The following is a 26592-nucleotide window of genomic DNA, read 5'->3' as shown; positions in this document are numbered from 1 at the left end:
CTCCCCTTAAATGCATCTATACTATTCATTTCAACTACACCCTGTGCTAGTGAGTTTCACATTCTCACCACACTCTGGCTAAAGAGGTTTCTTCAGAATTCCCTATTGAATATCTTGGTGGTTATCTTTTATTGCTGTCCTTTTGTTTTGTTCTTCCCCACAAGTGGAAACACTCCCACAGGTCCGAATGTTCTTTACTTAGGCAGGTTCGATGCGGGCAGTGGCCATATCGGGCCCGACCCCAGTTCATCCCGCTGCAGAAAATGAACTTACCATAATAGGGCCTAATACTTTATTTTTGTTGTTGTTGTTAAGCACCATGGGACTAGTTAAAGGCACTATATAAATAAAAGTTGCTATTATTATTAATAAGCCCGCCCAGCTGTTACCGGCATAATTCGATGGAGCCGGTCTGGTGACATCATTCATGACGCGTTTTCTGCCGGGATATTTAAAGGGACCATGACCACATTAAGTCTGAAGTTTCATTTAATTAGTTCTGCCAGTGTTCTACAGCATTGGAGCGCTGAAAACACTGACAATGACTGCACAGAGGCAAAGGGCTGCACCCAGGTCACTGATGACTCCCACCATATGCTTATGGAGGGTGTCAGTGCATGCAGGGAAACCTTCCCCGAAGAACAACATAACCTGGTTGCAGATTGCAGAGGAGGTCACAAGCAGGCATTTGGTCAGGAGGACCTGGGTGCAGTGCCGCCAACCTTTACTGCAAAGCCTCATTCACCTTCACCCTGCTGTGCCACTCATCATATCCCCATCACTCTGCCTTCCCTACCCTACTCCACATCCTTACTCACACCAACTTACCTTGAATGTTCACCCATCCCTCTCTCTCTATCTAGATTATCACTTCCCCATCTCACTAGCCACCCCTCGCACTCACCCTCATCCGAGTGCAATCATACCAACTAACAACAAACTAACAAGGTAGGCACTTGGGTGTTTTATCCAATGATTTTGTAAAGTTTCTGTTAATATGGTGTCAAACATAAAAATCTTTGTGGCCGAAATCCTCCTGTTCTGCACCTCCGGGGCGCTAACAGGGCGTGAAACTGTTTTTGCCGGGGGGCCGGGAAGGGGAGGCGGGGGCGGAGGCGGCACTGCCGGCTCCCATAAAATTGCATGGGCGTTAGCGGAGGCACAAAACGGTAGCGCCGTGTCCCTCTGGTAGCCACCCGGGCTGCCCGCCTCCAGCGATTACTTCATTGCTGTACGCTGTGACCCCGTTTTGCCCCTCGATGGAAATTGGCTAGCGCCCCATGAGGCCGCTGTGCCCACACCAGCCTCGTGAGTCACGAACTGGGTGGAACACCACCGCGGGGCGAATCTCAAAGGGGAGGTGCGCCGCGCCACCATCTGTTATTTTCCCCCCCTTACTGGTCGAGCAGTTCGCCGCTCCTTTTGTGGGTTCCGGGCCACAATCGTGCAGCCTGGCACTCCATCTCAGTGCTGGGCTGCGGCCACGGCACCCCTTAGCAATGGTGGTGCAGTGAAGGCCGTCAAAGGGCCTGCAGAGTTTGCAGCGACCCTCCCCTTTAATGGGAGGTGAGCGCTAAATGGAGAGGCCGCGTAGTGACCCCGAACTCGCTCCAAAAGGAAGTGGCACACATGACATTGCGCTCCATTTCCGCACTGGGCGCAGGAAGTACTTACCCGACTGGGATACCGCTCCCAAACGGGCGTAACTGAATTTCAACCCCTTTATTTTTTAACACGTTCCCGTCTTGGACAGATTTGTGTGCACCTTTGAAAGTGGCTTAGTTAGTTGTAGTGAATGGTGATACATAAAGGTACCCCCTGCAATGGTGAAGAGTGTGAAAGGAATGGTTTGGTCATTGTAGGGGTGCTTTATGGTGTTGGTGTGTTGTGGTGCCAACCTGACACATCATGTGGGTGTACAGTGTCAAGTTTACCAAATCTGGCCATGGTGAAGCCATCCCTGGCCTCCCGGGCAGCAATGTGCTCAGATGCTGATGCCCTCTGTGCTGTGCAGCATCAGGTGATTGTGGAAAAGTTTGGTGTTGTTGGTGCTGCTGGTGTGTCTGGTGCTACTAGTGTTGGGGCTGATCGTGGTGGGATTCTGAGGATCAAGATGAGACAGTATAAATGGCACTGATGTTGATGGACTTTATGGCAGGCAAAGTACAGATGAAAGAAGCATTCTGTCAATATTGAGCGAGTTCTTACAATAAGGTGAGACTGGATGGAGACTTTGCTGGAAACACTTGCAGCCTGTAGAATCTGTGCCGGAAATGGACTGAGCAACAGCGTTTGCCTGAGGAAAAGTGATCATCTGTCAGGTGGGAGCTTTTACTTTACATTTGATGCTGTCAGGTAATCAGCTGGAGTAATGGCCACGGAACTCCCGCCTTTGGTCGACTGACGTGGTTTCCGAGCTGTGTGAATCCCGTGGCCATGCAGGGAAATTTAGATGACTTCAAATGGGTTGCCCGTTGCTGCCAATCTGGTCCATGATGACAGACACGCCACGGGGAAAGGCGCGTGCGAGCGCGATGACAGTGGGTTCCCGAACCACTGTCAAAAATAACATCTTTCCCACCCAACTCGCCACCGATCTCACCCATTACCACCCTGCAAAATTCCGGCCTCTGTGTCTATCCTATCAAAATCTTTCTTAATTTTAACGACGTCGATGAGGTCACCCCTCAGCCTTCTCGTTTCAAGAGAAAAGAGACCCAGCCTGTTTGTCCTTTCCTGATATGTATACCCTCGCATTTCTGGTATCGTCCTTGTAAATCTTCTCTGCACCCTCTACAGTGCCTCTATATCCTTTTTCTAATATGGCGACCAGAACTGTATGCAGTACTCTAAATGTGGTCTAACCAAGATCGATACAGGTTCAGCATAAATGCCGTACTTTTCAATTCTATTTCTCCATAAATAAATCTTCGTGCTTGGTTTGTCTTCTTTTATAGCCTTATTTACCTGCGTCGCTACTTTTTAGTGATTTGTGTATTTGTACTCCGAGATCCCTTTGCTCTTCCACCCCATTTATATTCGTATTTTCCATATAATGTGGGACCTCCTTACTTTTCTTACCAAAATCTAATACCTCACATTTATCTGTGTTGAACTTCATTTGCCAATTATATACCCATTCTGTGAGTTTATTAATGCATTTGTGTAATTTGTTGCAGTCCTCCTCAGTATTGACCATCCCCCTCCATTTTCGAGCTTCAATATATCATCAATGGATGATAACACATAGCACAGATTTTTTCAATGCATTTATTAAAGGGGAAGGAAAGTACAGTTCAGAAAAAAAATACTCCACATACATTTTCCACCCCAACCCCCTTTATGTAGCTCGGTTCTGAGATTACTTTGTATTAGAAATGAGCATTGGGATAATTTGAATCTAATTTTATGGAACCTTGGTTTGAAATAAGTGGAGATTAAGGAACTTAAAATGCACATGGCCACGATAGAATCATAGAAATTTACGGCACAGAAGGAGGCCATTCGGCCCATCATTTCTGCACCGGTCCAAAACTAGCTCTCCAGCCTACTCCCACTTTCCAGCTCTTGGTCCGTAGCCTTGCAGTTTATGATACTTCAGGTGCATATCCAAGTACTTCTTCAATGCAATGATGGTTTCTGCCTCTGCCACCCTTTCAGGCAGTGAGTTCCAGGTTCCCACCACTCTCCTCAAATCCTTCTACCAATTACTTTAAATCTATGCCCCTTGGTTATTGACATCTGTGCTAAGGGAAATAGGCCCTTCCTGTCCACATTATCTAGGCGCCTCATAATTTTATACACCTTAATCAAGTCTCCCCTCAGCCTCCTCTGTTCCAAAGGAAACAACCCCAGTCTTTTCCAACCTAAGTACCAGTTTATGACTGTTGGGAATCTCTGCTGCTGATATCATGGGACTTACTGGGGTCAGGTGACTGATCCCTCATTACAACAACCATGTGCATTTATGTATCGCCATTAGCGTATTGAAATATCCCCAAGGTGCTTCTTAAGAACGCAATCAGACAAAATTTGACAGCAAATTTAGTGTATCATTAGCGATTGGCTGTACCCCAGAGGATTGTGGAAGCTCAGTCTTTGAGTATATTCAAGACAGAGATCGATAGATTTTTGGATATTAAGGGAATCAAGGGATATGGGGATCAGGCAAGAAAGTGTTGAGGTAGAAGATCAGCCATGATCTTATTAAACGACGGAGCAGGCTCGCGGGGCTGAATAGCCTACTTCTGCTCCTAATTCTTATGTTCACTATTGGCACATCCTGCACGCTGACCATGGGGAAGGAGGCAAAAAATGCAGCGGCGAAAAGTCACTCTGGGTGGGGTGGGGGGGGCGGTACCAGCCCCGACTAGCAAACATTTTCCTGGCAGCCACCCTGGTCCTCTTTATAAGGGGATGATGAAAATGCCATTTGAATTTTTTTTTAAGAGATCCTGGCCAGGAGCCCTAGGTAGACAGACCTCACTCATCTGGTATACCAGCCATCAGAGTTCCTCATGTCCTGGGCTGAGGTCATTTCCAGCCTATACATTCCCCCCCCCCCGTCCCCCTCTTCCCTCCCCACCTCCCCACCTCCCCACCGCCCCCCCCCCCCCTTCCCTCTGCTCATCCAGCCCCTGTGATACCAAGAGCTATGTTTTGGGCCAGATGGAAATTTGCCATGCAGGTCATGATCCAGCAGCTATGGGTGTCAGCCTAGGTCACGGGCCCTTGGCCCGCACTCCTGATTCTTCGACCAATACCGTCCTACTTTGAGTTGCTGCAGATTCAGGGCCTGATGCAGCCTTTATTCGCACTAGAACGCTGTTGTAGGACTGGTGCTATTTTAGTCTTTCGCATCATCCAAATAATTTTGGCAGTATAATATTTACATAATTGTCTTGTTTTAATCACTCTTTAGCCTTGTCCCCTTTAGATAATGAGCTTTAGTAGAACATGAAATTCATCACCTGTGTATCCTATTTTAAGTTACAACAGACCAGATGAATTTTTTGGACCATTTCCATAAACAAGTGTTGCTGAAATTCAGATGAGCAATGGCCTTCTCAACCAATTTCTGCAACAATTTCTATCCAAAAAGGATTTATTTTATTTACTGGTTGACTAAAACATATCAGGTTATGGATATTAATTGTTCCACATCGCAGATCCCTTGTTGTCTCAGTCAAGGAACATCACCATGTTATTTGAACCATGATGCTGTAAGGATGGTATGAGCTGGAACTTTGTCTTCATATCTATATTCAATATCATGTGCATGTGCAACAACATCAACCTACATTTAGATAGCCCTTTTAACCTAGTATAATGTCCCAAGGCACTTCACATGAGCGTAATCAAATTAGGGAATTCAGAAGAAACTTCTTTACCCAGAGAGAATGTGGAACTCACTACCACAGGGAATGGTTGAGGCAAATAGTGTAGATGAATTTAAGGGGAGACTAGATAAGCATATGAGGGAGCAGAGAATAGAGGGTTATGCTGATAGATTTCGATGAGGAAAGACGAGGAGGCTCAAGTGGAGCATGGACTAGTTGGGCCAAATGGCCTGTTTCTGTGCTGTATATCGTGTGTAATCCTATGTAATCAGATGGCTGCCAATAGTGGACCAATGGAAATGGGGAATGCACAAAAGGCCAGAATTTGAGGAGTATATACACGTCTCAGAGGGTCATCGGGCTAGAGGAGGTTACAGGGATAGGGATGGGCTATGGCCATGGAGAGATTTGAAAGCAAGGATGAGAATTTTTAAATCAAAGCTTTGCTGGACCAGGAACCAGTATCGATCAGCAGGCACAGGGGTGATGGGTGAACTTGGTGCGAGTTGATATACATGGAGCAGAGCTTTGGATGAGTTCAGGTTTACGGAAGGTGGAAGGTGGGATGCCGGCCAGGAGTGCAAAGGAATAGCGGCATCTGTAGGTAAGAAAGGCATGGATGTGGGTTTCAGCAGTGAATGGGTTCAGGTAGGGATAGATTCGGGTAATGTTACAGAGGTGGAAGTTGGCAGTCTTTATGATAACTATATTCAAATGACATTTTTCCCAGCATTAGTCATGTATAATTCTGATTATAACTATTAAAGTGATTCACAGAGGATGTCCTACATCAGCACTGATAATAATGTTTATGAGGTAGCCAATTTCTGGTAAAGTACTGGCTGTAATTAATCTCATTTTTTGATGATGCAATATATGGCTGATGTCTTTATGTTGTTTATATATGGATTTATTTAGGGGATTGATTCTTTAAGCAGAAATATTTCCGTCCCTGTACTTATTCTAAACCCTGTTTCGGTTATAGATACTCGGGCAGGAATTTACCTTACCTTGGCTGGTCCAATCTGGTCCCTGTCAGGTCCAAACCCTCGCTGCTGACTCCGTCCCGCGAAAGAAAATGAACTTACCTTCATGGGGCCTATTAAGCCCGACCAGTACGTTTCCCAGGCTTAATTAGATGGAGCGGATCTAGTGACATCATTCATGACGTGTTTTAATCCTTAAAGGGACCATGGCCACATTAAATTTTAAGTTCAATCTAACCTAGTAGGTGTTGAATCTTTAGTGTATAATCATATAATAAAAGTTATATGTGAGTGAGAAAGAAATATGTATATATTATCTTTAAGTAATATGACTCCATCTACAAATACGATCAAGTACATAATTTAAAAAGTACATTAATTGGGTAGTTATTAGTGCTTTAATCACAAATCTATCGACTTTTGTATCAGTAACTGGCAAAAATAAAAGATTTGTGTATGTGTGTATAGATAATTCATAAAATTAAGCAGATTTTAAATGTAATTGCAAAGGGGTGGATTTACAATTGTATGCAAGTTCAGTGGAAGAGCTGTGGAATCCCTGACAAACAGTGTAAGTGGTGCTTACAATGTATTCCTGAGATTTCTGCAGCTCTTCCGTTGAAGTTAGCAATGGACAAGTGAGAGAACCTCTGCAGAAATTCACCCTAATGTCTCAGACTAAAAAATTTAATTAGTCATATTCAGGGACTGAAAGCAGATTGAACCAGTGGAATGAGTGATGAAAATGAAATTGTTACGGTTGATGACTTGATTTAATGTGTAACTGAAGAATCACAATATACCGTGAGAAAAACCTGACCAGAACCAACACAAAAATGTATTTAAATGGTATGTGTCATTTTTTATATTGCAGATCAATTCACTGCAATTACTGTTGAGTAAGCAGGTGTAATGTATGCACCTATGAGTACACTCACAGGTTTGTAGAGCTGTTGCATTGTGAGTGGCTTAGCCAGTCACGTGATGTTCACAAGACTCAATAAAACCCCAGTCAGTCGGGTCTAGGTCATCCATGATGAGGTATGCAGTTGTGAGCCTAGTGGGCGAACTGGTAATGTGTAGTGTGATTGTTTAACCTTTGTTAATGACCCAACTAGCTCTTAATAGCAATGTGTTGCTATGAATTCTTAAGCAAAGAACGCATGAAGCCAATACATTACAGAAGGCAACAGCTGAGAATGGACAGTGAAAAAAGTATTTCCCTCACCGTCCAGTGTAGCACTTGCATCCCTTCAGGAATTTCTGAATTAACATTTACCAGTAGCTTTTCAAGTAGAACAGTATCTCCATCAAACTGTTAGCTGATGCAATCAACATGTTTTTATTTTGGTTTGTTTTCCATGCTGTCATCTAATCAGTTGGAGCAAAAGCCAATAAACTCATGCCTCAGGTAGCCAGACGTGGTTCCTGAGTTGTGTGGATCCTGTGGCCATGCAGGGAAATTTTAAAAGTAGGGGGAAAGGGCTCTTAAGTGCCTGTAAAATACCTCAGAATTATTTCAATTGGGTCCCCCGTCACTGCAGGCCGGATCGGCGCCAAGCTGACAGGCGCATATGTGAGAAAGTTGCGTGGGAGTGAGATGACTGCAGGTTTCCGACCCGCTGTCAAAAATAATATCTTTCCCACCCAACTCACCACCGATCGCGCCCGCTATCACCATGGACAATTCAGCCCCGAGGGATTTTCTATTTCTACCAAATGGTTTGGTGTTTCATTTTCATTTGCCACTAATAAGGATGATTCAAGTTGAAAATGCTTGTTTAAAAAAATAGTGGAGTCGGGTTTCTGGTAAATCGTACTGTGAATATTTATTCCCAGGCACTAAGCACACAAAATGAGGCAGACATCTGTGATACTAGGATGTTCAGATCTGCCTCTGTGGACTGTCTGGGCAGACTGTCTGAACCTGCAATAGTTGCAGTCATTCAAATACGGCAGAAGCAGGTGTTGCCAATGTTCCCACCTCATTTCCATGTTCTTTTGCCAGCTGGCTGCCCTTTTGGAGGGGTTGCAATAAACCTTCATAAAACGCCAGGCCCCAGCTGGAGCGTTGTGTTCAATTCTGGGCACCACACTGTAGGAAGGATGTCAAGGCCTGAGAAAGGGTGCAGAAGAGATTTACTGAAATGGTACCTGAGATGTGGGACCAGTCACCTGATGAAAATGGAGAAGCCGGGGTTGTTCTCCTTAGAGCAGAGAAGGTTAAGAGGAGATTTGATAGAGGTGTTAAAAATCATGCAGGGTTTGATAGAGTAAATAAAGAGAAACTGTTTCCAGTGGCTGATAACCAGAGGACACAGATTTAAGGTGATAAGCAAAAGAACCAGTAGCGACTTGATGAAACATTTATTTTTTACGCAGTGAGTTGTTGAGATCTGGAATGCACTGCCTGAAAGGGCAGTGAAACAAGATTTACGAGTAATAATCTATATAACCTGAAGCTCTCTCCTCACATGTACCATCTTTCTGTATTATTGGACTGGGTTTACATTAAAACATCAACATTTGACATGACCTGGATGCGAACTACAAATTTCCTCAAATACTCATCTATATTATCTAACTTTGCTGATATTTTTAGTGTTGACCCATTTCATGGAACCAAGGATGTGGCCATGTAGGAATTCTAAAATTGAATGTATAATTGGTCCTGCTTAAGAGAGAAGAAAGAAAGATTGCATTTCAATAGCACCTTTCATGATCATCAGATATCTCAAAGAGCTTTACAGCCAATGAAGTACTTTTGGAGTGTAATTACTGTTGTAATGTAGAAACGCGGCAGCCAATTCGCGCACAGCAAGCTCCCACAAGCAGCAATACGATAATGACCAGATAAACTGTTTTTATGATGTTGAGTGAGGGATAAATATTGGCCAGGACACCAGGGATAACTCCCTTGTTCTTCTTCGAAATAGTGCCATAGGATATTTTATGTCCACCTGGGAGAGCAGACATTTAAGGTCTCAACCAAAAGAGATGGCACCTCTGACAGTGCAGCACTCCCTCAATATTGCACTGCAGTGTCAGCCTAGATTTTGTGTACCATCTTGCAGATAGTCGAGGGACTGCTTATGATGATGCTGACACACTGCAGCCACGGAGCACTGGTGGTGGAGGGAGTGAATATTTAAGGTGGTGGATGGGGTGCCGATCAAGTGGGCTGCTTTGTCCTGGATGGTGCAAAGCTACTTGAATGTTGTTGGAGCTGCACTCATCCAGGCAAGTGGAGAGTATTCCATCACACTCCTGACTTGTAGATGGTGGAAAGATTTTGGTGAGTCAGGAGGTGAGACACTCACTGCAGAATACCCAGCCTCTGACCCGCTCTTGTTGCCACAGTATTTATGTGGCCGGTCCAGTTAGTTTCTGGTCACTGGTGACCCTCAGGATGTTGATGGTGGGGGATTCAGTGATGGTAATGCCGTTGAATGTCAAGGGGATTTGTAAACGTTTACAAATCCTTAACAATGAACATCTTAATCTCATCGCACACCATTCTGATTCGGTCACCCGTAGAGCATAGCTGATGGACAAAAAAAAATTGCAGTGACTAATGCGTTTTTCTTTTACTTTTTATTCCCTCCTTGCAGTTGATGTTTGCATTGACTGGTCCGTGGATCTCAAAAAATACATGATGCTGGCAGGTGAGCCTGTGCGTGTGAAATGTGCACTGTTCTACGGATACATCAGGACTAACTACAGCATGGCACAGAATTCAGGACTCAGCCTAATGTGGTATAAAAATAATGGACAAGGCGATTCAGAAGAACCAATTATATTTGCTGGGCGCAGAATAAGCAAAGAGGAGGATTCAATTTGGTTCCATTCAGCAGAGTTGCAGGACAACGGATTCTACACGTGTGTATTAAGGTAAGGGGAATTTGCATTGTATTATATTACAGTTTCAACAGGCTTATGTTAAAAAAAATTGACTCTAGCACACAGGTAGAGAATAGGCCAAACTATATGGAAGGCAGATGAACTTTAACTGATTACTGCTTAAACCGATGTAAAATGTTTTGACGCTAATGTAAAGATGGAGCGTCCTGTAAAATCACGCAGATACGGTATAATTTTTTTTAAAGAAAATATAGACTTAGAAACATACATAAACAAAGAAAATAGCTGCAGGAGTAGGCCATTCGGTGATGTATTTGGACTTTCAGAAGGCTTTCGACAAGGTCCCACACAAGAGATTAATGTGCAAAGTTAAAGCACATGGGATTGGGGGTAGTGTGCTGACATGGATTGAGAACTGATTGGCAGACAGGAAGCAAAGAGTAGGAGTAAATGGGTACTTTTCAGAATGGCAGGCAGTGACTAGTGGGGTACCGCAAGGTTCTGTGCTGGGGCCTCAGCTGTTTACATTGTACATTAATGATTTAGACGAGGGGATTAAATGTAGCATCTCCAAATTTGTGGATGACACTAAGTTGAGTGGCAGTGTGAGCTGCGAGGAGGATGCTATGAGGCTGCAGAGTGACTTGGATAGGTTAGGTGAGTGGGCAAAATGCATGGCAGATGAAGTATAATGTGGATAAATATGAGGTTATCCACTTTGGTGGTAAAAACAGAGAGACAGACTATTATCTGAATGGTGACAAATTAGAAAAAGGGGAGGTGTAACGAGACCTGGGTGTCATGGTACATCAGTCATTGAAGGTTGGCATGCAAGTACAGCAGGCGGTTAAGAAAGCAAATGGCATGTTGGCCTTCATAGCGAAGGGATTTGAGTACAGGGGCAGGGCGGTGTTACTACAGTTGTACAGGGCCTTAGTGAGGCCACACCTGGAGTATTGTGTACAGTTTTGGTCTCCTAACTTGAAGGACATTCTTGCTATTGAGGGAGTGCAGCGAAGGTTCACCAGACTGATTCCCGGGATGACGGGACTGACATATCAAGAAAGACTGGATCAACTGGGCTTGTATTCACTGGAGTTCAGAAGAATGAGAAGGGATCTCATCGAAACATTTAAAATTCTGACGGGTTTAGACAGGTTGGATGCAGGAAGAATGTTCCCAATGTTGGGGAAGTCCAAAACCAGGGGTCACAGTCTAAGGATAAGGGGTAAGCCATTTAGGACCGAGATGAGGAGAAACTTCTTCACCCAGAGTGTGGTGAATCTGTGGAATTCTCCAGCACAAAGTTGTTGAGGCCAATTCACTAAATATATTCAAAAAGGAGTTAGATGTAGTCCTTACTACTAGGGGATCAAGGGGTATGGCACGAAAGCAGGAATGGGGTACTGAAGTTGCATGTTTAGCCATGAACTCATTGAATGGCGGTGCAGGCTTGAAGGGCCGAATGGCCTACTCCTGCACCTATTTTTTATGTTTCTATGTTTCTATGTTTCTATGTTTCTATGTAAAGAGCTGGGATCCCAGCACTGAGCCCTGCGGCACTCCACGAGTCACTGCCTGCCATTTTGAAAAGAACCCGTTTATCCCGATTCTCTGCTTCCTGTCTGCCAACCAGTTCTCTATCCACGTCAGTATATTACCCCCAATACCATGTGCTTTAATTCTGCACACCAATCTCTTGTGTGGGACCTTGTCAAAAGCCTTTTGAAAGTCCAAATACACCACATCCACTGATTCTCACTTGTCCACTCTACTAGTTACATCCTCAAAAAATTCCAGAAGATTTGTCAAGCATGATTTCCCTTTCATGAAACCACACTGACTTGGACCGATCCTGTCACTGCTTTCCAAATGCGCTGCTATTTCATTCTTAATAATTGATTGCAACATTTTCCCCACCGCTGATGTCAGGCGAACCGGTTTATAATTACCCACTTTCTCTCTCCCTCCCTTTTTAAAAAGTGGTGTTACATTAGCTGCCCTCCAGTCCATAGGAACTGATTCCGAGTTGATAGACTGTTGAAAAATGATCACCAATGCATCCACTATTTCAAGGGCCTCTTCCTTAAGTACTCTGGGATGCAGACTATCAGGCCCCGGGAAATTATCGCCCTTCAATCCCATCAATTTCCCGAACACAATTTCCTGCCTAATAAGGATATCATTCAGTTCCTCCTTCTCACGAGACCCTCGGTCCCCTAGTACATTCGGAAGGTTATTTGTGTCTTCCTTCATGAAGACAGAAACAAAGTATTTGTTCAATTGGTCTGCCATTTCTTTGTTCCCCATTATAAATTCACCTGAATCCGACTGCAAGGGACCTACGTTTGTCTTCACTAATCTTTTTCTCTTCACATATATAAAGAAGCTTTTGCAGTCAGTTTTTATGTTCCCGGCTAGCTTCTTTTCGTACTGTATTTTCCCCCTCTTAATTAAACCCTTTGTCCTCCTTTGCTGAATTCTCAATTTCTCCCAGTCCTCAGGTTTGCTGCTTTTTCTGGCCAATTTATATGCTTCCTTCCCCGTTTTATTTTTACTCCAGACAGGGATATACAATTGCTGAAGTTCATCCATGTGATCTTTAATTGTTTGCCATTGCCTATCCACCGTCAACCCTTTAAGTATAATTTGCCAGTCTACTCTAGCCAATTCAAGTCTCAAACCATCGAAGTTAGAACATAAGAACTAGGAACAGGAGTAGGCCATCTAGCCCCTTGAGACTGCTCCGCCATTCAACAATACCATGGCTGATCTGGCCTTGGACTCAGCTCCACTTACCCGCCCGCTCCCCATAACCTTTAATTCCCTTATTGGTTAAAAATCTATCTATCTGTGATTTGAATACATTCAATGAACTAGCCTCAACTGCTTCCTTGGGCAGAGAATTCCACAGATTCACAACCCTCTGGGAGAAGAAATTCCTTCTCAACTCGGTTTTAAATTGGCTCCCCCGTATTTTGAGGCTGTGCCCCCTAGTTCTAGTCTCCGCGACCAGTGGAAACAACCTCTCTATCTCTATCTTGTCTATCCATTCATTATTTTAAATGTTTCTATAAGATCCCCCCTCATCCTTCTGAACTCCAACGAGTAAAGACCCAGTCTACTCAATCTATCATCATAAGGTAACCCCCTCATCTCCGGAATCAGCCTAGTGAATCGTCTCTGTACCCACTTCAAAGCTAGTATATCCTTCCTTAAGTAAGGTGACCAAAACTGCACGCAGTACTCCAGGTGCGGCCTCACCAATACCCTATACAGTTGCAGCAGGACCTCCCTGCTTTTGTACTTCATCCCTCTTGCAATGAAGGCCAGCATTCCATTCGCCTTCCTGATTACCTGCTGCACCTGCAAACTCACTTTTTGGGATTCATGCACAAGGACCCCCAGGTCCCTCTGCACTGCAGCATGTTGTAATTTCTCCCCATTCAATTAATATTCCCTTTTACTGTTTTTTTTTCCCAAGGTGAATGACCTCACATTTTCTGACATTGTATTCCATTTGCCAAATCTTAGCCCATTCGCTTAACCTATCTAAATCTCTTTGCAGCCTCTCTGTATCCACTACACAACCCGCTTTCCCACTAATCTTTGTGTCATCTGCAAATTTTTGTTACATTACACTCTGTCCCCTCTTCCAGGTCATCTATGTATATTGTAAACAGTTGTGGTCCCAGCACCGATTCCTGTGGCACACCACTAACCACTGATTTCCAAGGACCCATTTATCCTGACTCACCGCTTTCTGTTAGCCAGCTAATTCTTGATCCCTGCTAATACATTTCCTCTGACTCCGTGTACCTTTATCTTCTGCAGTAACCTTTTGTGTGGCACCTTTTGGAAATCTAAATACACCACATCCATCGGTACACCTCTATCCACCATGCTCGCTGTATCCTCAAAGAATTCCAGTAAATTAGTTAAACATGATTTCCCCTTCATGAATCCATGTTGCGTCTGCTTGATTGCACTATTCCGATCTAGATGTCCCGCTATTTCTTCCTTAATGATAGCTTCAAGCATTTTCCCCACTACAGATGTTAAACTAACCGGCCTATAGTTACCTGCCTTTTGTCTGCCCCCTTTTTTAAACAGAGGCGTTACATTAGCTGTTTTCCAATCCGCTGGTACCTCCCCAGAGTCCAGAGAATTTTGGTAGATTATAACAAATGCATATGCTATAACTTCCGCCATCTCTTTTAATACCCTGGGATGCATTTCATCAGGACCAGGGGACTTGTCTACCTTGAGATCCATTAGCCTGTCCAGCACTACCCCCCTAGTGATAGTGGTTGTCTCAAGGTCCTCCCTTCCCACATTCCCATGACCAGCAATTTGTGGCATGGTTTTTGTGACTTCCACTGTGAAGACCGAAGCAAAATAATTGTTTAAGGTCTCAGCCATTTCCACATTTCCCATTATTAAATCCCCCTTCTCATCTTCCAATAGACCAACATTTACTTTCGTCACTCTTTTCCGTTTTATATATCAGTAAAAGCTTTTACTAACTGTTTTTATGTTTTGCGCAAGTTTACTTTCGTAATCTATCTTTCCTTTCTTTATTGCTTTCTTAGTCATTCTTTGCTGTCGTTTAAAATTTTCCCAATCTTCTAGTTTCCCACTAACCTTGGCCACCTTATACGCACTGGTTTTTAATTTGATACTCTCCTTTATTTCCTTGGTTATCCACGGCTGGTTATCCCTTCTCTTACCACCCTTCTTTTTCACTGGAATATATTTTTGTTGAGCACTATGAAAGAGCTCCTTAAAAGTCCTCCACTGTTCCTCAATTGTGCCACCGTTTAGTCTGTGTTCCCAGTCTACTTTAGCCAACTCTGCCCTCATCCCACTGTAGTCCCCTTTGTTTAAGCATAATACGCTCGTTTGAGACACTACTTCTTCACCCTCAACATGTATTACAAATTCAACCATACTGTGATCACTCATTCCGAGAGGATCTTTTACTAGGAGATCATTTATTATTCCTGTCTCATTACACTGGACCAGATCTAAGATAGATTGCTCCCTTGTCGGTTCTGTAACATACTGTTCTAAGAAACAATCCCGTATGCATTCTATGAATTCCTCCTCAAGGCTACCCCGTGCGATTTGATTTGACCAATCGATATGTAGGTTAAAATCCCTCATGATTACAGCCGTTCCTTTTTCACGTGCCTCCATTATTCCCTTGATTATTGTCTGCCCCACCGTGAAGTTATTATTTAGGGGCCGATAAACTGCGCCCACCAGTGACTTTTTCCCCTTACTATCTCTAATCTCCACCCACAATGATTCAACATTTTGTTCATTGGAGCCAATATCGTCTCTCACAACTGCCCTGATATCATCCTTTATTAACAGAGCTAACCCACCTCCTTTCCCTTCTTGTCTATCTTTCCGAATTGTCAGATACCTCTGTATGTTTAATTCCCAGTCTTGGCCTCCCTGCAACTATGTTTCTGTAATGGCCACCAAATCATACCCATTTGTAATGATTTGTGCCGTCAACTCATTTACTTTATTTTGAATGCTGCGTGCGTTTAGGTAGAGTGTTTTAATACAAGTTTTTAAACCATGATTTTTAGTTTTGACCCCTCCTGCAGCCCCTTTATATTCATACATATTGTCCCTTCCTATCATCTTGTGGTTTGCACTTACCCCAGTGCTACTCTGCTCTGTTACCTCCTGCCTTTTGCATTCTTTCTTGGGGTCCTGTTCTTCTGAGCTCTCACCCACTCTAACTAGCTCAGAGCCCTCTCCTGTGTTCCGAATACTCCTCGCATTGATGCACCGAGCTTTCAGGCTTGCCTTTTTATTACACTTTGACCCTTTAGAATTTTGCTATACAGTGGCCCTTTTTGATTTTGCCTTGGGTTTCTCTGCCCTCCACTTTTACTCATCTCCTTTCTGTCTTTTGCTTCTGTCTCCATTTTGTTTCCCTCTGTCTCCCTGCTTTGGTTCCCATCCCCCTGCCATATTAGTTTAACTCCTCCCCATCAGCACGAGCAAACACTCCCCCTTGGACATTCGTTCCGGTCCTGCCGAGGTGCAGACCGTGCGGTTTGTACTGGTCGCACGTTCTCAAGAACTGGTTCCATTGCTACAAGAATTCGAATCCCTCCCTGCTGCACCACTGCTCAAGCCACGTATTAATCTGAGCTATCCTGCGATTCCTGCTCTGACTAGCATGTGGCACTGGTAGCAATCCCGAGATTACTACTTTTGAGGTCCTACTTTTTACTTTAGCTCCTAGCTCCTTAAATTCGTCTCGTAGGATCTCATCCCTTTTATTACCTATATCGTTGGTACCAATGTGCACCACGACAACTGGCTGTCCACCCTCCCTTATCAGAATGTCCTGCATCCACTGCGAGACATCCTTGACCCTTGCACCAAGGATGCAACATACCATCCTGGAGTCTCGGTTGCGGCCGCAGAAATGCCTATCTATACCCCTTATAATTGAATCCCCTATCACTATCGCTCTCCCACTCTTTTTCCTGCCCTCCTGTGCAGCAGAGCCAGCCACAGTGCCATGAACTTGGCTGCTGCTGCCCTCCCCTGATGAGTCATCCCCCTCAACAGTACTCAAAGCGGTGTATCTGTTTTACAGGGGGATGACCGCAGGGGACCCCTGCACTACCTTCCTTGCACTGCTCTTCCTGGTGGTCTTCCATTCCCTTTCGACCTTTCCTTAAGTTCAGGACCCTAGTTTCTGAATTAACTGTCTCACTCTCCATCCGAATAAAGAATTCTACCATGTTCTGGTCACTTTTCCCCAAGGGGCCTCGCACAACAAATTATTAATTAGTCCGTTCTCATTACACATCACACAGTCTAGGATGGCCAGCTCCCTGGTTGGTTCCTCGACATATTGGTCTAAAAAACCATCCCTTATACACTCCAGGAAATCCTCCTCCACCGCATTGCTACCTGTTTGGTTAGCCCAATCAATATGTAGATTAAAGTCACCCATGATAACTGCTGTACCTTTATTGCATGCATCCCTTATTTCTTGTTTGATGCTGTCCCCAACCTTACTACTGCTGTTTGGTGGTCTGAACACTGCTCCCACTTGTGTTTTCTGCCGCTTGGTATTCCGCAGCTCTATCCAAACTGATTCCACATCCTCCAAGCTCATGTCCTTTCTTACTCTTGCATTAATTTCCTCTTTAACCAGCAATGCCACTCCGCCTCCTTTTCCTTTCTGTCTACCCTTCCTAAATGTTGAATACCCCTGGATGTTGCATTCCCAGCCTTGGTCACCCTGGAGCCATGTCTCTGTGATGCCAATTACATCATACCCGTTAACTGCTATCTGCGCAGTTAATTCGTCCACCTAATTACGAATACTCCTCGCATTGAGGCACAGAGCCTTCAGGCTTGTCTTTCTAACGCACTTTGCCCCTTTAGAATTTTGCTGTAATGTGGCCCTTTTTGCTTTTTGCCTTAGGTATCTCTTCCCTCCAGTTTTACTTTTCTCCTTTCTATCTTTTGCTTCTGCCCCCATCCTATTTCCCTCTGTCTCCCTGCATGGGTTCCCATTCCCCTGCCATATTAGTTTAACTCCTCCCCAACAGCATTCGCAAACACTCCCCCTCGGACATTGGTTCCGGTCCTGCCGAGGTGCAGACCATCCGGTTTGTACTGGTCCCACCTCCTCCAGAACCGGTTCCAATGTCCCAGGAATTTGAATCCCTCCCTGCTGCACCACTCCTCAAGCCACGTATTCATCTGAGCTATCCTGCGATTCCTACTCTGACTAGCACGTGGCACTGGTAGCAATCCTGAGATTACTACTTTTGAGGTCCTACTTTACAATTTAGCTCCTAGCTCCCTAAATCCGTCATGTAGGACCTCATCCCCTTTTTTTACCGATATCGTTGGTACCTATATGCACACGACAAATGGCTGTTCACCCTCCCTTTTCAGAATTCCCTGCACCCGCTCCGAGACATCCTTGACCCTTGCACCAGGGAGGCAACATACCATCCTGCAGTCTCGGTTGCGGCCACAGAAACATCTATCTATTCCCTTACAATTGAATCCCTATCACTATAGCTCTCCCACTCTTTTTCCTCCCCTCCTGTGCAGCAGAGCCACTTGCATTTATATAGCGCCTTTCATTACCACCGGACGTTCCAAAGCATTTACAGCCAATGAAGTACCTTTTGAAGTTCAGTCACTTGTTGTAATGTAGGAATAAAGTGAATAGACACAGAGAAAACTTTACTCCAAAGATATTGTTATATGATTCATGTTTCCAGAAGATTCAGTGGGGATAAAGGGAAAAGGCTGTATATAAAGCGTGCCGGTATATCTCCTGTGGCACTGCTCATAACTAGTCCGTGCTCCGACCCTGCCTGGTGCTGTGTGGCCAAAGTCATGCTGCCCTCCCGACGTGGCCCAGGCTCCTCCTGACCTCGAGCTTTCCAATGCAGTCCTGAGTGAAACTAACTTCCCAGAATGTTAGCCACTACTCCGTGCTCAAAGGACATGTTCTCTTCTTCTGCAGGTGCAAAAAATTACAAATTTCACATTTCTTTCAGCCTTTTGTCTGTTGGAAACTGAAAATTTATTTCAATACATAGAGCGATCTGTACATAAGAACATAAGAAATAGAAGCTGGAGAAGGCTATTTGGCCCCTCGAGCCGGTTCTGCCATTTAATAAGATCATGGCTGATCTGATCTTAGGCTCAGCTCTACCTCCCTGCCCACTCCCCTTATCATTCAAAAATATTTGGGAAGTCAGGGAAGATTCCAGTGTCCCTGACGACTACATGTGTGGGAAGTGTATCCGGCTGCAGCACCTGACAGACCGCATTGCGGAACTGGAGCTGTGGGTGGATTTACTCTGGAGCATCCGCGATGCTGAGGATGTCGTGAATAGCACATTTAGTGAGTTGGCCACACCGCAGGTAAAGCTTACAGAGCCAGATAGGGGATGGGTGATCAACAGGAAGAGCAGTGGAAGGAAGGTTGTGCAGGGGTCCCCTGCAGTATCCCCCTGAAAAATAGATACACCACTTTGGATACTGTTGAGGGGGATGACTCATCAGGAGAGAGAGCAGCAGCAGCAAAGTTCATGGCACCATGGGTGCCTCTGCTGCACAGGAGAGCAGGAAAAATAGAGGGTGAGCTATAGTGGGAGGGAATTCTATTGTAAGGGGAATAGATAGACGTTTCTGCAGCCAGAATTGAGACTCCAGAATGGTATGTTGCCTCTCTGGTGCAAGGGTCAAGGATGTCTCGGAGCGGCTGCAGGGAATTCTGGAGGGGGAGGGTGAACAGCCAGTTGTCGTGGTGCATATAAGTACCAACGATATAAGTAAAAAATAGGATGAGATCCTACAAGATGAATTTAGGGAGCTAGGAGTTAAATTAAAAAGCAGGAGCTCAAAAGTAGTAATCTCAGGATTTCTATCAGTGCCACGTGCTAGTCAGAGTAGAAATCACAGGATAGCTCAGATGAACATGTGGCTTGAGGAGTGGTGCAAAAGGGAGGGATTCAAATTCCTGGGACATTGGAACCGGTTCTGGGGGAGGTGGGACCAGTACAAACCGGATGGTCGGCACCTGGGCAGGACCGGAACCAATGTCCTAGGGGGAGTGTTTGCGAGTGCTGTTGGGGAGGTTTTAAACTAATATGGCAGGGGGATGGGAACCTATGCAGGGAGACAGAGGGAAGTAGAATGGAGGCAGAAGCAAAAGATAGAAAGAGGAAAAGAAAAACTGGAGGGCAGAGAAACCCAAGGCAAAAAGCAAAAAGGGCCACATAACAGCAAAATTCTAAAGGGGCAAAGTGTGTTAAAAAGACAAGCCTGAAGACTCTGTGCCTCAATGCGAGGAGTATTTGTAATAAGGTGGACGAATTAACTGCGCAGATAGCAGTTAATGGATATGATGTAATTGGCATCATGGAGACATGGCTCCAGGGTGACCAAGGCTGGGAACTCAACATCCAGGGGTACTCAACATTTAGGAAGGATGGACAGAAAGGAAAAGGAGGTGGGGTGGCATTGCTGGTTAAAGTTGAAATTAATGCAATAGTAAGGAAGGACATTAGCTTGGATGATGTGGAATCGGTATAGGTGGAGCTACGGAATACCAAAGGGCAGAAAACGCTAGTGAGAGTTGTGTACAGACCACCAAGCAGTAGTAGTGAGGTTGGGGACAGCATCAAACAAGAAATTAGGGATGGGTGCAATAAACGTACAGCAGTTATCATGGGCGACTTCAATCTACATATTGATTGGGCTAACCAAACTGGTAGCAATGCGGTGGAGGAGGATTTCCTGGAGTGTATTAGGGATGGTTTTCTAGACCAATATGTTGAGGAACCAACGAGGGAGCTGGCCATCCTAGACTGTGTGATGTGTAATGAGAACGGGCTGATTAATAATTTGTTGTGCGAGGCCCCTTGGGGAAAAGTGACCAGAACATGGTAGAATTCTTTATTAGGATGGCGAGTGACACAGTTAATTCAGAGACTAGAGTCCTGAACTTAAAGGAAGGTAACTTCGATGGTATGAGACGTGAATTGGCTAGAATAGACTGGCGAGTGATACTTAAAGGATTGACAGTGGATAGGCAATGGCAAACATTTAAAGATCACATGGATGAACTTCAACAATTGTACATCCCTGTCTGGAGCAAAAATAAAACAGGGAAGGTGGCTCTACCGTGGCTAACAAGGGAAATTAAGGATAGTGTTAAATCCAAGGAAGAGGCATATAAATTGGCCAGAAGAAGCAGCAAACCTGAGGACTGGGAGAAGTTTTGAATTCAGCAGCAGAGGAAAAAGGGTTTAATTAGGAGGGGAAAAATAGAGTATGAGAGGAAGCTTGCAGGGAACATAAAAACTGACTGCAAAAGCTTCTATAGATATGTGAAGAGAAAAAGATTAGTGAAGATAAATATAGGTCCCTTACAGTCAGATTCAGGTGAATCTATGATGGGGAACAAAGAAATGGCGGACCAGTTAAACAAATACTTTGTTTCTGTCTTCACGAAGGAAGACACAAATAACCTTCCGCAAATACTAGGGGACTGAGGGTCTAGTGAGAAAGAGGAACTGAAGGAAATCCTTATCAGGTTTGAAATTGTGTTAGGGTAATTGATGGGATTGAAGGCCGATAAATCCCCGGGGCCTGATAGTCTGCATGCCAGAGTAATTAGGAAGTAGCCCTAGAAATAGTGGATGCATTGGTGATCATTTTCCAACAGTCTATCAACTCTGGATCAGTTCCTATGGATTGGAGGGTAGCTAATGGAGCACCACTTTTTAAGAATGGAGGGAGAGAGAAAACAGGTAATTATAGACCTGTTTGCCTGACATCAGTAGTGGAAAAAATGTTGGAATCAGTTATTAAAGATGAAATAGCAGCGCCTTTGGAAAGCAGTGGCAGGATCAGTCCAAATCAGCATGAGTTTATGAAAGGGAAATCATGCTTGACAAATCTTCGAGAATTTTTTGAAGATGTATCTGGTAGAGTGGACAAGGGAGAACCAGTGGGTGTGGTGTATTTGCACTTTCAAAAGGCTTTTGATAAGGTCCCACACAAGAGATTGGTGTGCAAAATTAAAACACATGATATTGGGGGTAATGAACTGACGTGGCTAGAGAACTGGTTGACAGATGGGAAGTATAGAATCGGGAGAAACAGGCCCTTTTCAGAATCGCAGGCAGTGACTAGTAGGATGCCGTAGGGCTCAGTGCTGGGACCCCAGCTCTTTACAATATACATAAATGATTTAGATGAAGGAATTGAGTGTACGATCTCCAAATTTGCAGATGACACTAAGCTGGGTGGCGGTGTGAGCTGTGAGGAGGACGCTAAGAGGCTGCAGGGTGACTTCGACAGGTTAGGTGTGTGGGCAAATGCATGGCAGATGCAGTATAATGTGGATAAATGTGAGGTTATCCACTTTGGTGGCAAAAACACGAAGACAGAATATTATCTGAATTGCGGCAGATTAGGAAAAGGGGAGGTGCAACGAGACCTGGATGTCATGGTTCATCAGTCATTGAAAGTTGCCATGCAGGTACAGCAGGTGGTGAAGAAGGCAAATGGTATGTTGGCCTTCATAGCGAGGGGATTTGAATATAGGAACAGGGAGGTGTTACTGCAGTTGTACAGGGCCTTAGTGAAGCCTCACTTGGAATATTGTGTTCAGTTTTGGTCTCCTAATCTGAGGAAGGACGTTCTTGCTATTGAGGGAGTGCAGCGAAGGTTCTCCAGACTGATTCCCGTGATGGCAGGACTGACATATAAAGAGAGGCTGGATTGACTGGGCCTGTATTCACTTGAGTTTAGAAGGATGAGAGAGGATCTCATAGAAACATATAAAATTCTGACGGGACTGGACAGGTTAGATGCAGAAAGAATGTTCCCGATGTTGGGGAAGTCCAGAAGCAGATCACACAGCCTAAGGATAGCGGGTAAGCCATTTAGGACTGAGATGAGGAAAAACTTCTTCACTCAGAGCGCTGTTAAACTGTGGAATTCCCTACCGCAGAGAGTTGTTGATGCCAGTTCATTGGATATATTCAAAAGGGAGTTAGATATGGCCCTTACAGTTAAAGGGATCAAGGGGTATGGAGAGAAAGCAGGAAAGGGGTACTGAGGTGAATGATCAGCCATGATTTTATTAAATGTGGTGCAGGCTCAAAGGGCCGAATGGCCTACTCCTGCACCTATTTTCTATGTTTCTATGTGTATCTCTACCTGTAGCAGGCTAGTCAGTTAACTATTTTGACAGGATTTTCATGTTTTGAGTGAATCCCATAAATGTTGCAGTTGTTGTCCATTAGTAATTGGACAAGAACCTGAAGGGAAAACAAATTGCAGGGCTACGGGAAAAGGGCGGGGGAGTGGGACTAGCTGAGATGCTCTTGCAGAGAGCCGGCACGGGCTCGATGGGCCGAATGGCCTCCTTCTGTGCTGTAACCTTTCTATGATTCTAGTAATGCATTGACCATAGTAGGTGGCTTATGGAGGTAGGCGAATGGAATGCTGGTCTTTATATCGCAAGAACTACAATACAAGTCGGGTAGAACTCATGCTGCAGCTATACAAAACCCTGGTTAGACCACGCCTGGAATATCGTGAGGATTTCTGGGCACTAAATCTTAGAGAGGATGTATTGTACTTGGAGGGAGTGCAGCTTAAGTTTACAAGAATGATACCTGGATTCCAAGGGTTAAATTATGAGGAGAGATTACACAAATTAGTGTTGTATTCCCTGGAACTTAGAAGTTTAAGGGGTGATTTGATCGGTTTTTGAGATATTAGGGAGAGCAGATAGGGTAGATATAGATAAACTGTTTCTGCTGGTTGGGGATTCCAGGACTGGGGCCATCGCCTAAAAATTAGAGCCAGACCTTTCAGGAGTGAAATTAGGAAACACTTCTCCACACAAAGGGTGGTTGAAGTTTGGAACTCTCTTCCGCAATGACAAATGATGCTAGATCAGAGATTGATAGATTTTTATTTATCAAAGTTATTAAGGACCCTTGCAGCTAAAGGAATTAAGGGGTATGGAGAGAAAGCAGGAAAGGGGTACTGAGGGAATGATCAGCCATGATCTTTTTGAATGGTGGTGCAGACTCGAAGGGCCGAATGGCCTACTCCTGCACCTATTTTCTATGTTTCTATGGGCCCAAGTTTCGGGCCGCGCCTAAAACGGCACAGCCCGGACCTGGATGCCCGTTTTTCGCGCCACAAAGTGCGCCTAAAAAAAACTCACCTATTCTCCGGCTCCCTGCAGGTCCTCTGGAGCTGGGCGTGGTGCAGCATGAGCTGTGGGGGGCGGAGCCAGGTCCCTGCGCTGAAAACAGTGCCGGGACCTCTGCACATGCGCGCTACAGTGGGCGCGCATGTGCAGTAGATCCAGGTGCCCAAAACTGTGGGAGGGGCTCGAAGCATGCATCCCCTAGCCCTGGCCGAATGGCCTCACTGGGGCTGCGTGGATAAGGCTCACCTCCCACCCGACCGAACCCGACCCGACTTGACTCCCGCTCCCCAGACTGGACCGGACCTGACCCGACCTCCGCTCCTCCCCCAGCGACCCGACCCGACCTCTGCTCCCCCCCCCGGCGACCCGACCTCCGCTCCCCCCCCCCCTCCCGGCGACCCGACCTCCGCTCCCCCGCCCCCCCCCGGCGACCCAACCTCTGCGACCACCCCCCTCCCCCCGGCGACCCCACCTCCGCGACACTCTCTCTCCCCCCCTCCCGCCCCCCCCAACCTCCGCGACCCAACCTCTGCGACCCCCCCCCCTCCCCCCGGACCCGGGACCCAAGACCCGATGCCACCGACCTGTAAATCCAGCCCGAAGTCTTGGGCCCGGCCGTTCACTCTCCTCTCCATACCTCCCTCCCTCCCTCCCTCCTTCCCTCCCTCCCTCCTCTCTCCTTCCCTCCCTCCTCTCTCCTTCCCTCCCTCCTCTCTCCTTCCTTCCCTCCCTCCTCTCTCCTTCCCTCCCTCCCTCCTCTCTCCTTCCCTCCCTCTGGTCCAGCAAAGCCTCGAATTTAAAATTCCCATCCTTATTTTCAAATCCCATCATGGCCTTGCCCATCCCTAGCTTTGTAACCACCTCCAGTCCTGAAACCCTCCAAAATCTCTTCGCTCCTCCAATTCTGGCCTCTACCACATCCCCGATTTTAATCGCTCCACCAGTGCCTTCAGCTGCCTAGGCCCGAAGCTCTAGAATTCCCTTCCTAAACTTCTCCACCTCTACAACTCTCTCTCCTCCTTTAAGATGATTCTTAAAACCTACCTCTTTGGCCAAGCCTGTTCCTAATGTCTCCTGATGTGGCTCAGTGTCAAATTGTGTTTGGTAATGCTTTTGTGAGTGTCTTGGTGCGTTTTACTACACAAGAAGATAAGAACATAAGAAATAGGAGCAAGACTAGGCTATTTGTCCCCTCCAGCTTGCTCCGCCATTCAATAAGATCATGGCTGACCTGATCTTAGCCTCAACTCCACTTCCCTGCCTGCTCCCCATAAACTTTTATTCCCTTATCATTCATAAATCTGTCTATCTCCACCTGAAATATATTCAATGACCCAGCCTCCACTGCTCTCTGGGTTAGAGAATTCCAAAGATTCATGACCCTCTGAGAGAAGAAATTCTTCCTCATCTCCATTTTAAATGGGCGACCCCTTTTTCTGAAACTATGCCCCCTAGTTCTAGATTCCACCATGAGGGGAAACATCCTCTCTGCATCTACCCTGTCAAACCCCCTTAAAATCTTATACCTTTCAATAAGATCACCTCTCATTCTTCTAAACGCCAATGAGTATAGGCCCAACCTGCTCAACCTTTCTTCATAAGACAACCCCTTCATCTCAGGAATCAACCTTGTGAACCTTCTCTACGTGAAGGTGATACTGTATATAAAAATGCAAGTTGTTCCTGTCGTTAATACAAAGGAGTTAATCTTAGTTATGAAAACTATGATTATTATCACCTCGCCCCCCCACCCCCGCCAATAAAATAAATTAGCCTTAGACTTGTTCCCCCTGTACTGTTAGCCTTCAAAAACAATGGACAACGAGTGCATGAGCTGGACAAACACAAATAAAGATGTAGCTTTCTTTCTGAACGACACTGAGTGGGAAAATCTAACTGATTTGCCATATTTTCATTGACCAGTTCTTCCTACTTTGCATCTTCTTCTCCATTCGTCTCAACCAATATCCTCCAGCAATTTAAGAACAGGTAAACAGGCCACCAACTCCACTGTGGCTTTCAGTGACATTAGTCGTCTGTGCTTTGATCAATAGGAGATGTTTCCTCTTGGCAGCTGAATGCCATTTAGGGAAGGAAATCTGCTGCCCCTACCCGGTCTGGCCTATATGTGACTCCAGACCCACAGCAATGTGCTTGACTCTTAACTGCCCTCTGAAATGGCCTAGTGAGACACCTATTTGTAATAAAAATGCTACAAAAAACAATAATAAGCATTAAACTGGACGGATCACTTGGCACTGTGGAATACCTTCACCATACAGACTGCAGCAGTTCATGATGGTGGCTCACCAATACCTTCTCAAGGGCAATAAATGTCGGCCTTGCCAGTGATGGCCACATCCCATTAACGAATAAAAGTAAAACATAGCAATATGCATTACTGATACTGAAAGGTACAGGGCCTCACAGCTGCATTCCTATCAGCTTTACAGAACTTGTCCCACTTTTTGATTACGCTTTTCTGTGAACATTTACCAAAGTCAAAATTTTCCATTGAGTTTTGCTATATCAACTGTCACAATGTACTGCAGGATCTTGCCACTAGATGGATCCATGGAGTGAGTTTCTGAAATCTCTCTCTCAATCCATTGTCATTCGACATATTACAAAAAAAACCACTGGCCTTGAA

At 45.2% G+C, this 26592-nt stretch overlaps 1 protein-coding gene across 1 annotated transcript in view; it reads left to right on the top strand.

Moving 5' to 3' along the window:
* il1rapl2 (interleukin 1 receptor accessory protein-like 2) overlaps positions 1–26592 on the top strand; it is a 704017-nt gene that overhangs the window by 3795 nt on the left and 673630 nt on the right. The window contains exon 3 of the mRNA XM_070883960.1: positions 9937–10216. Within this exon, the coding sequence (XP_070740061.1) occupies positions 9937–10216 (280 nt within the window). The remainder of the gene's footprint in view (positions 1–9936; positions 10217–26592) is intronic.

The sequence above is a fragment of the Pristiophorus japonicus genome, chromosome 6 (assembly GCF_044704955.1).
Source record: "Pristiophorus japonicus isolate sPriJap1 chromosome 6, sPriJap1.hap1, whole genome shotgun sequence".
NCBI classification, from domain to species: Eukaryota; Metazoa; Chordata; class Chondrichthyes; family Pristiophoridae; genus Pristiophorus; species Pristiophorus japonicus.
This window is presented reverse-complemented; position numbering and strand designations above follow the sequence as displayed.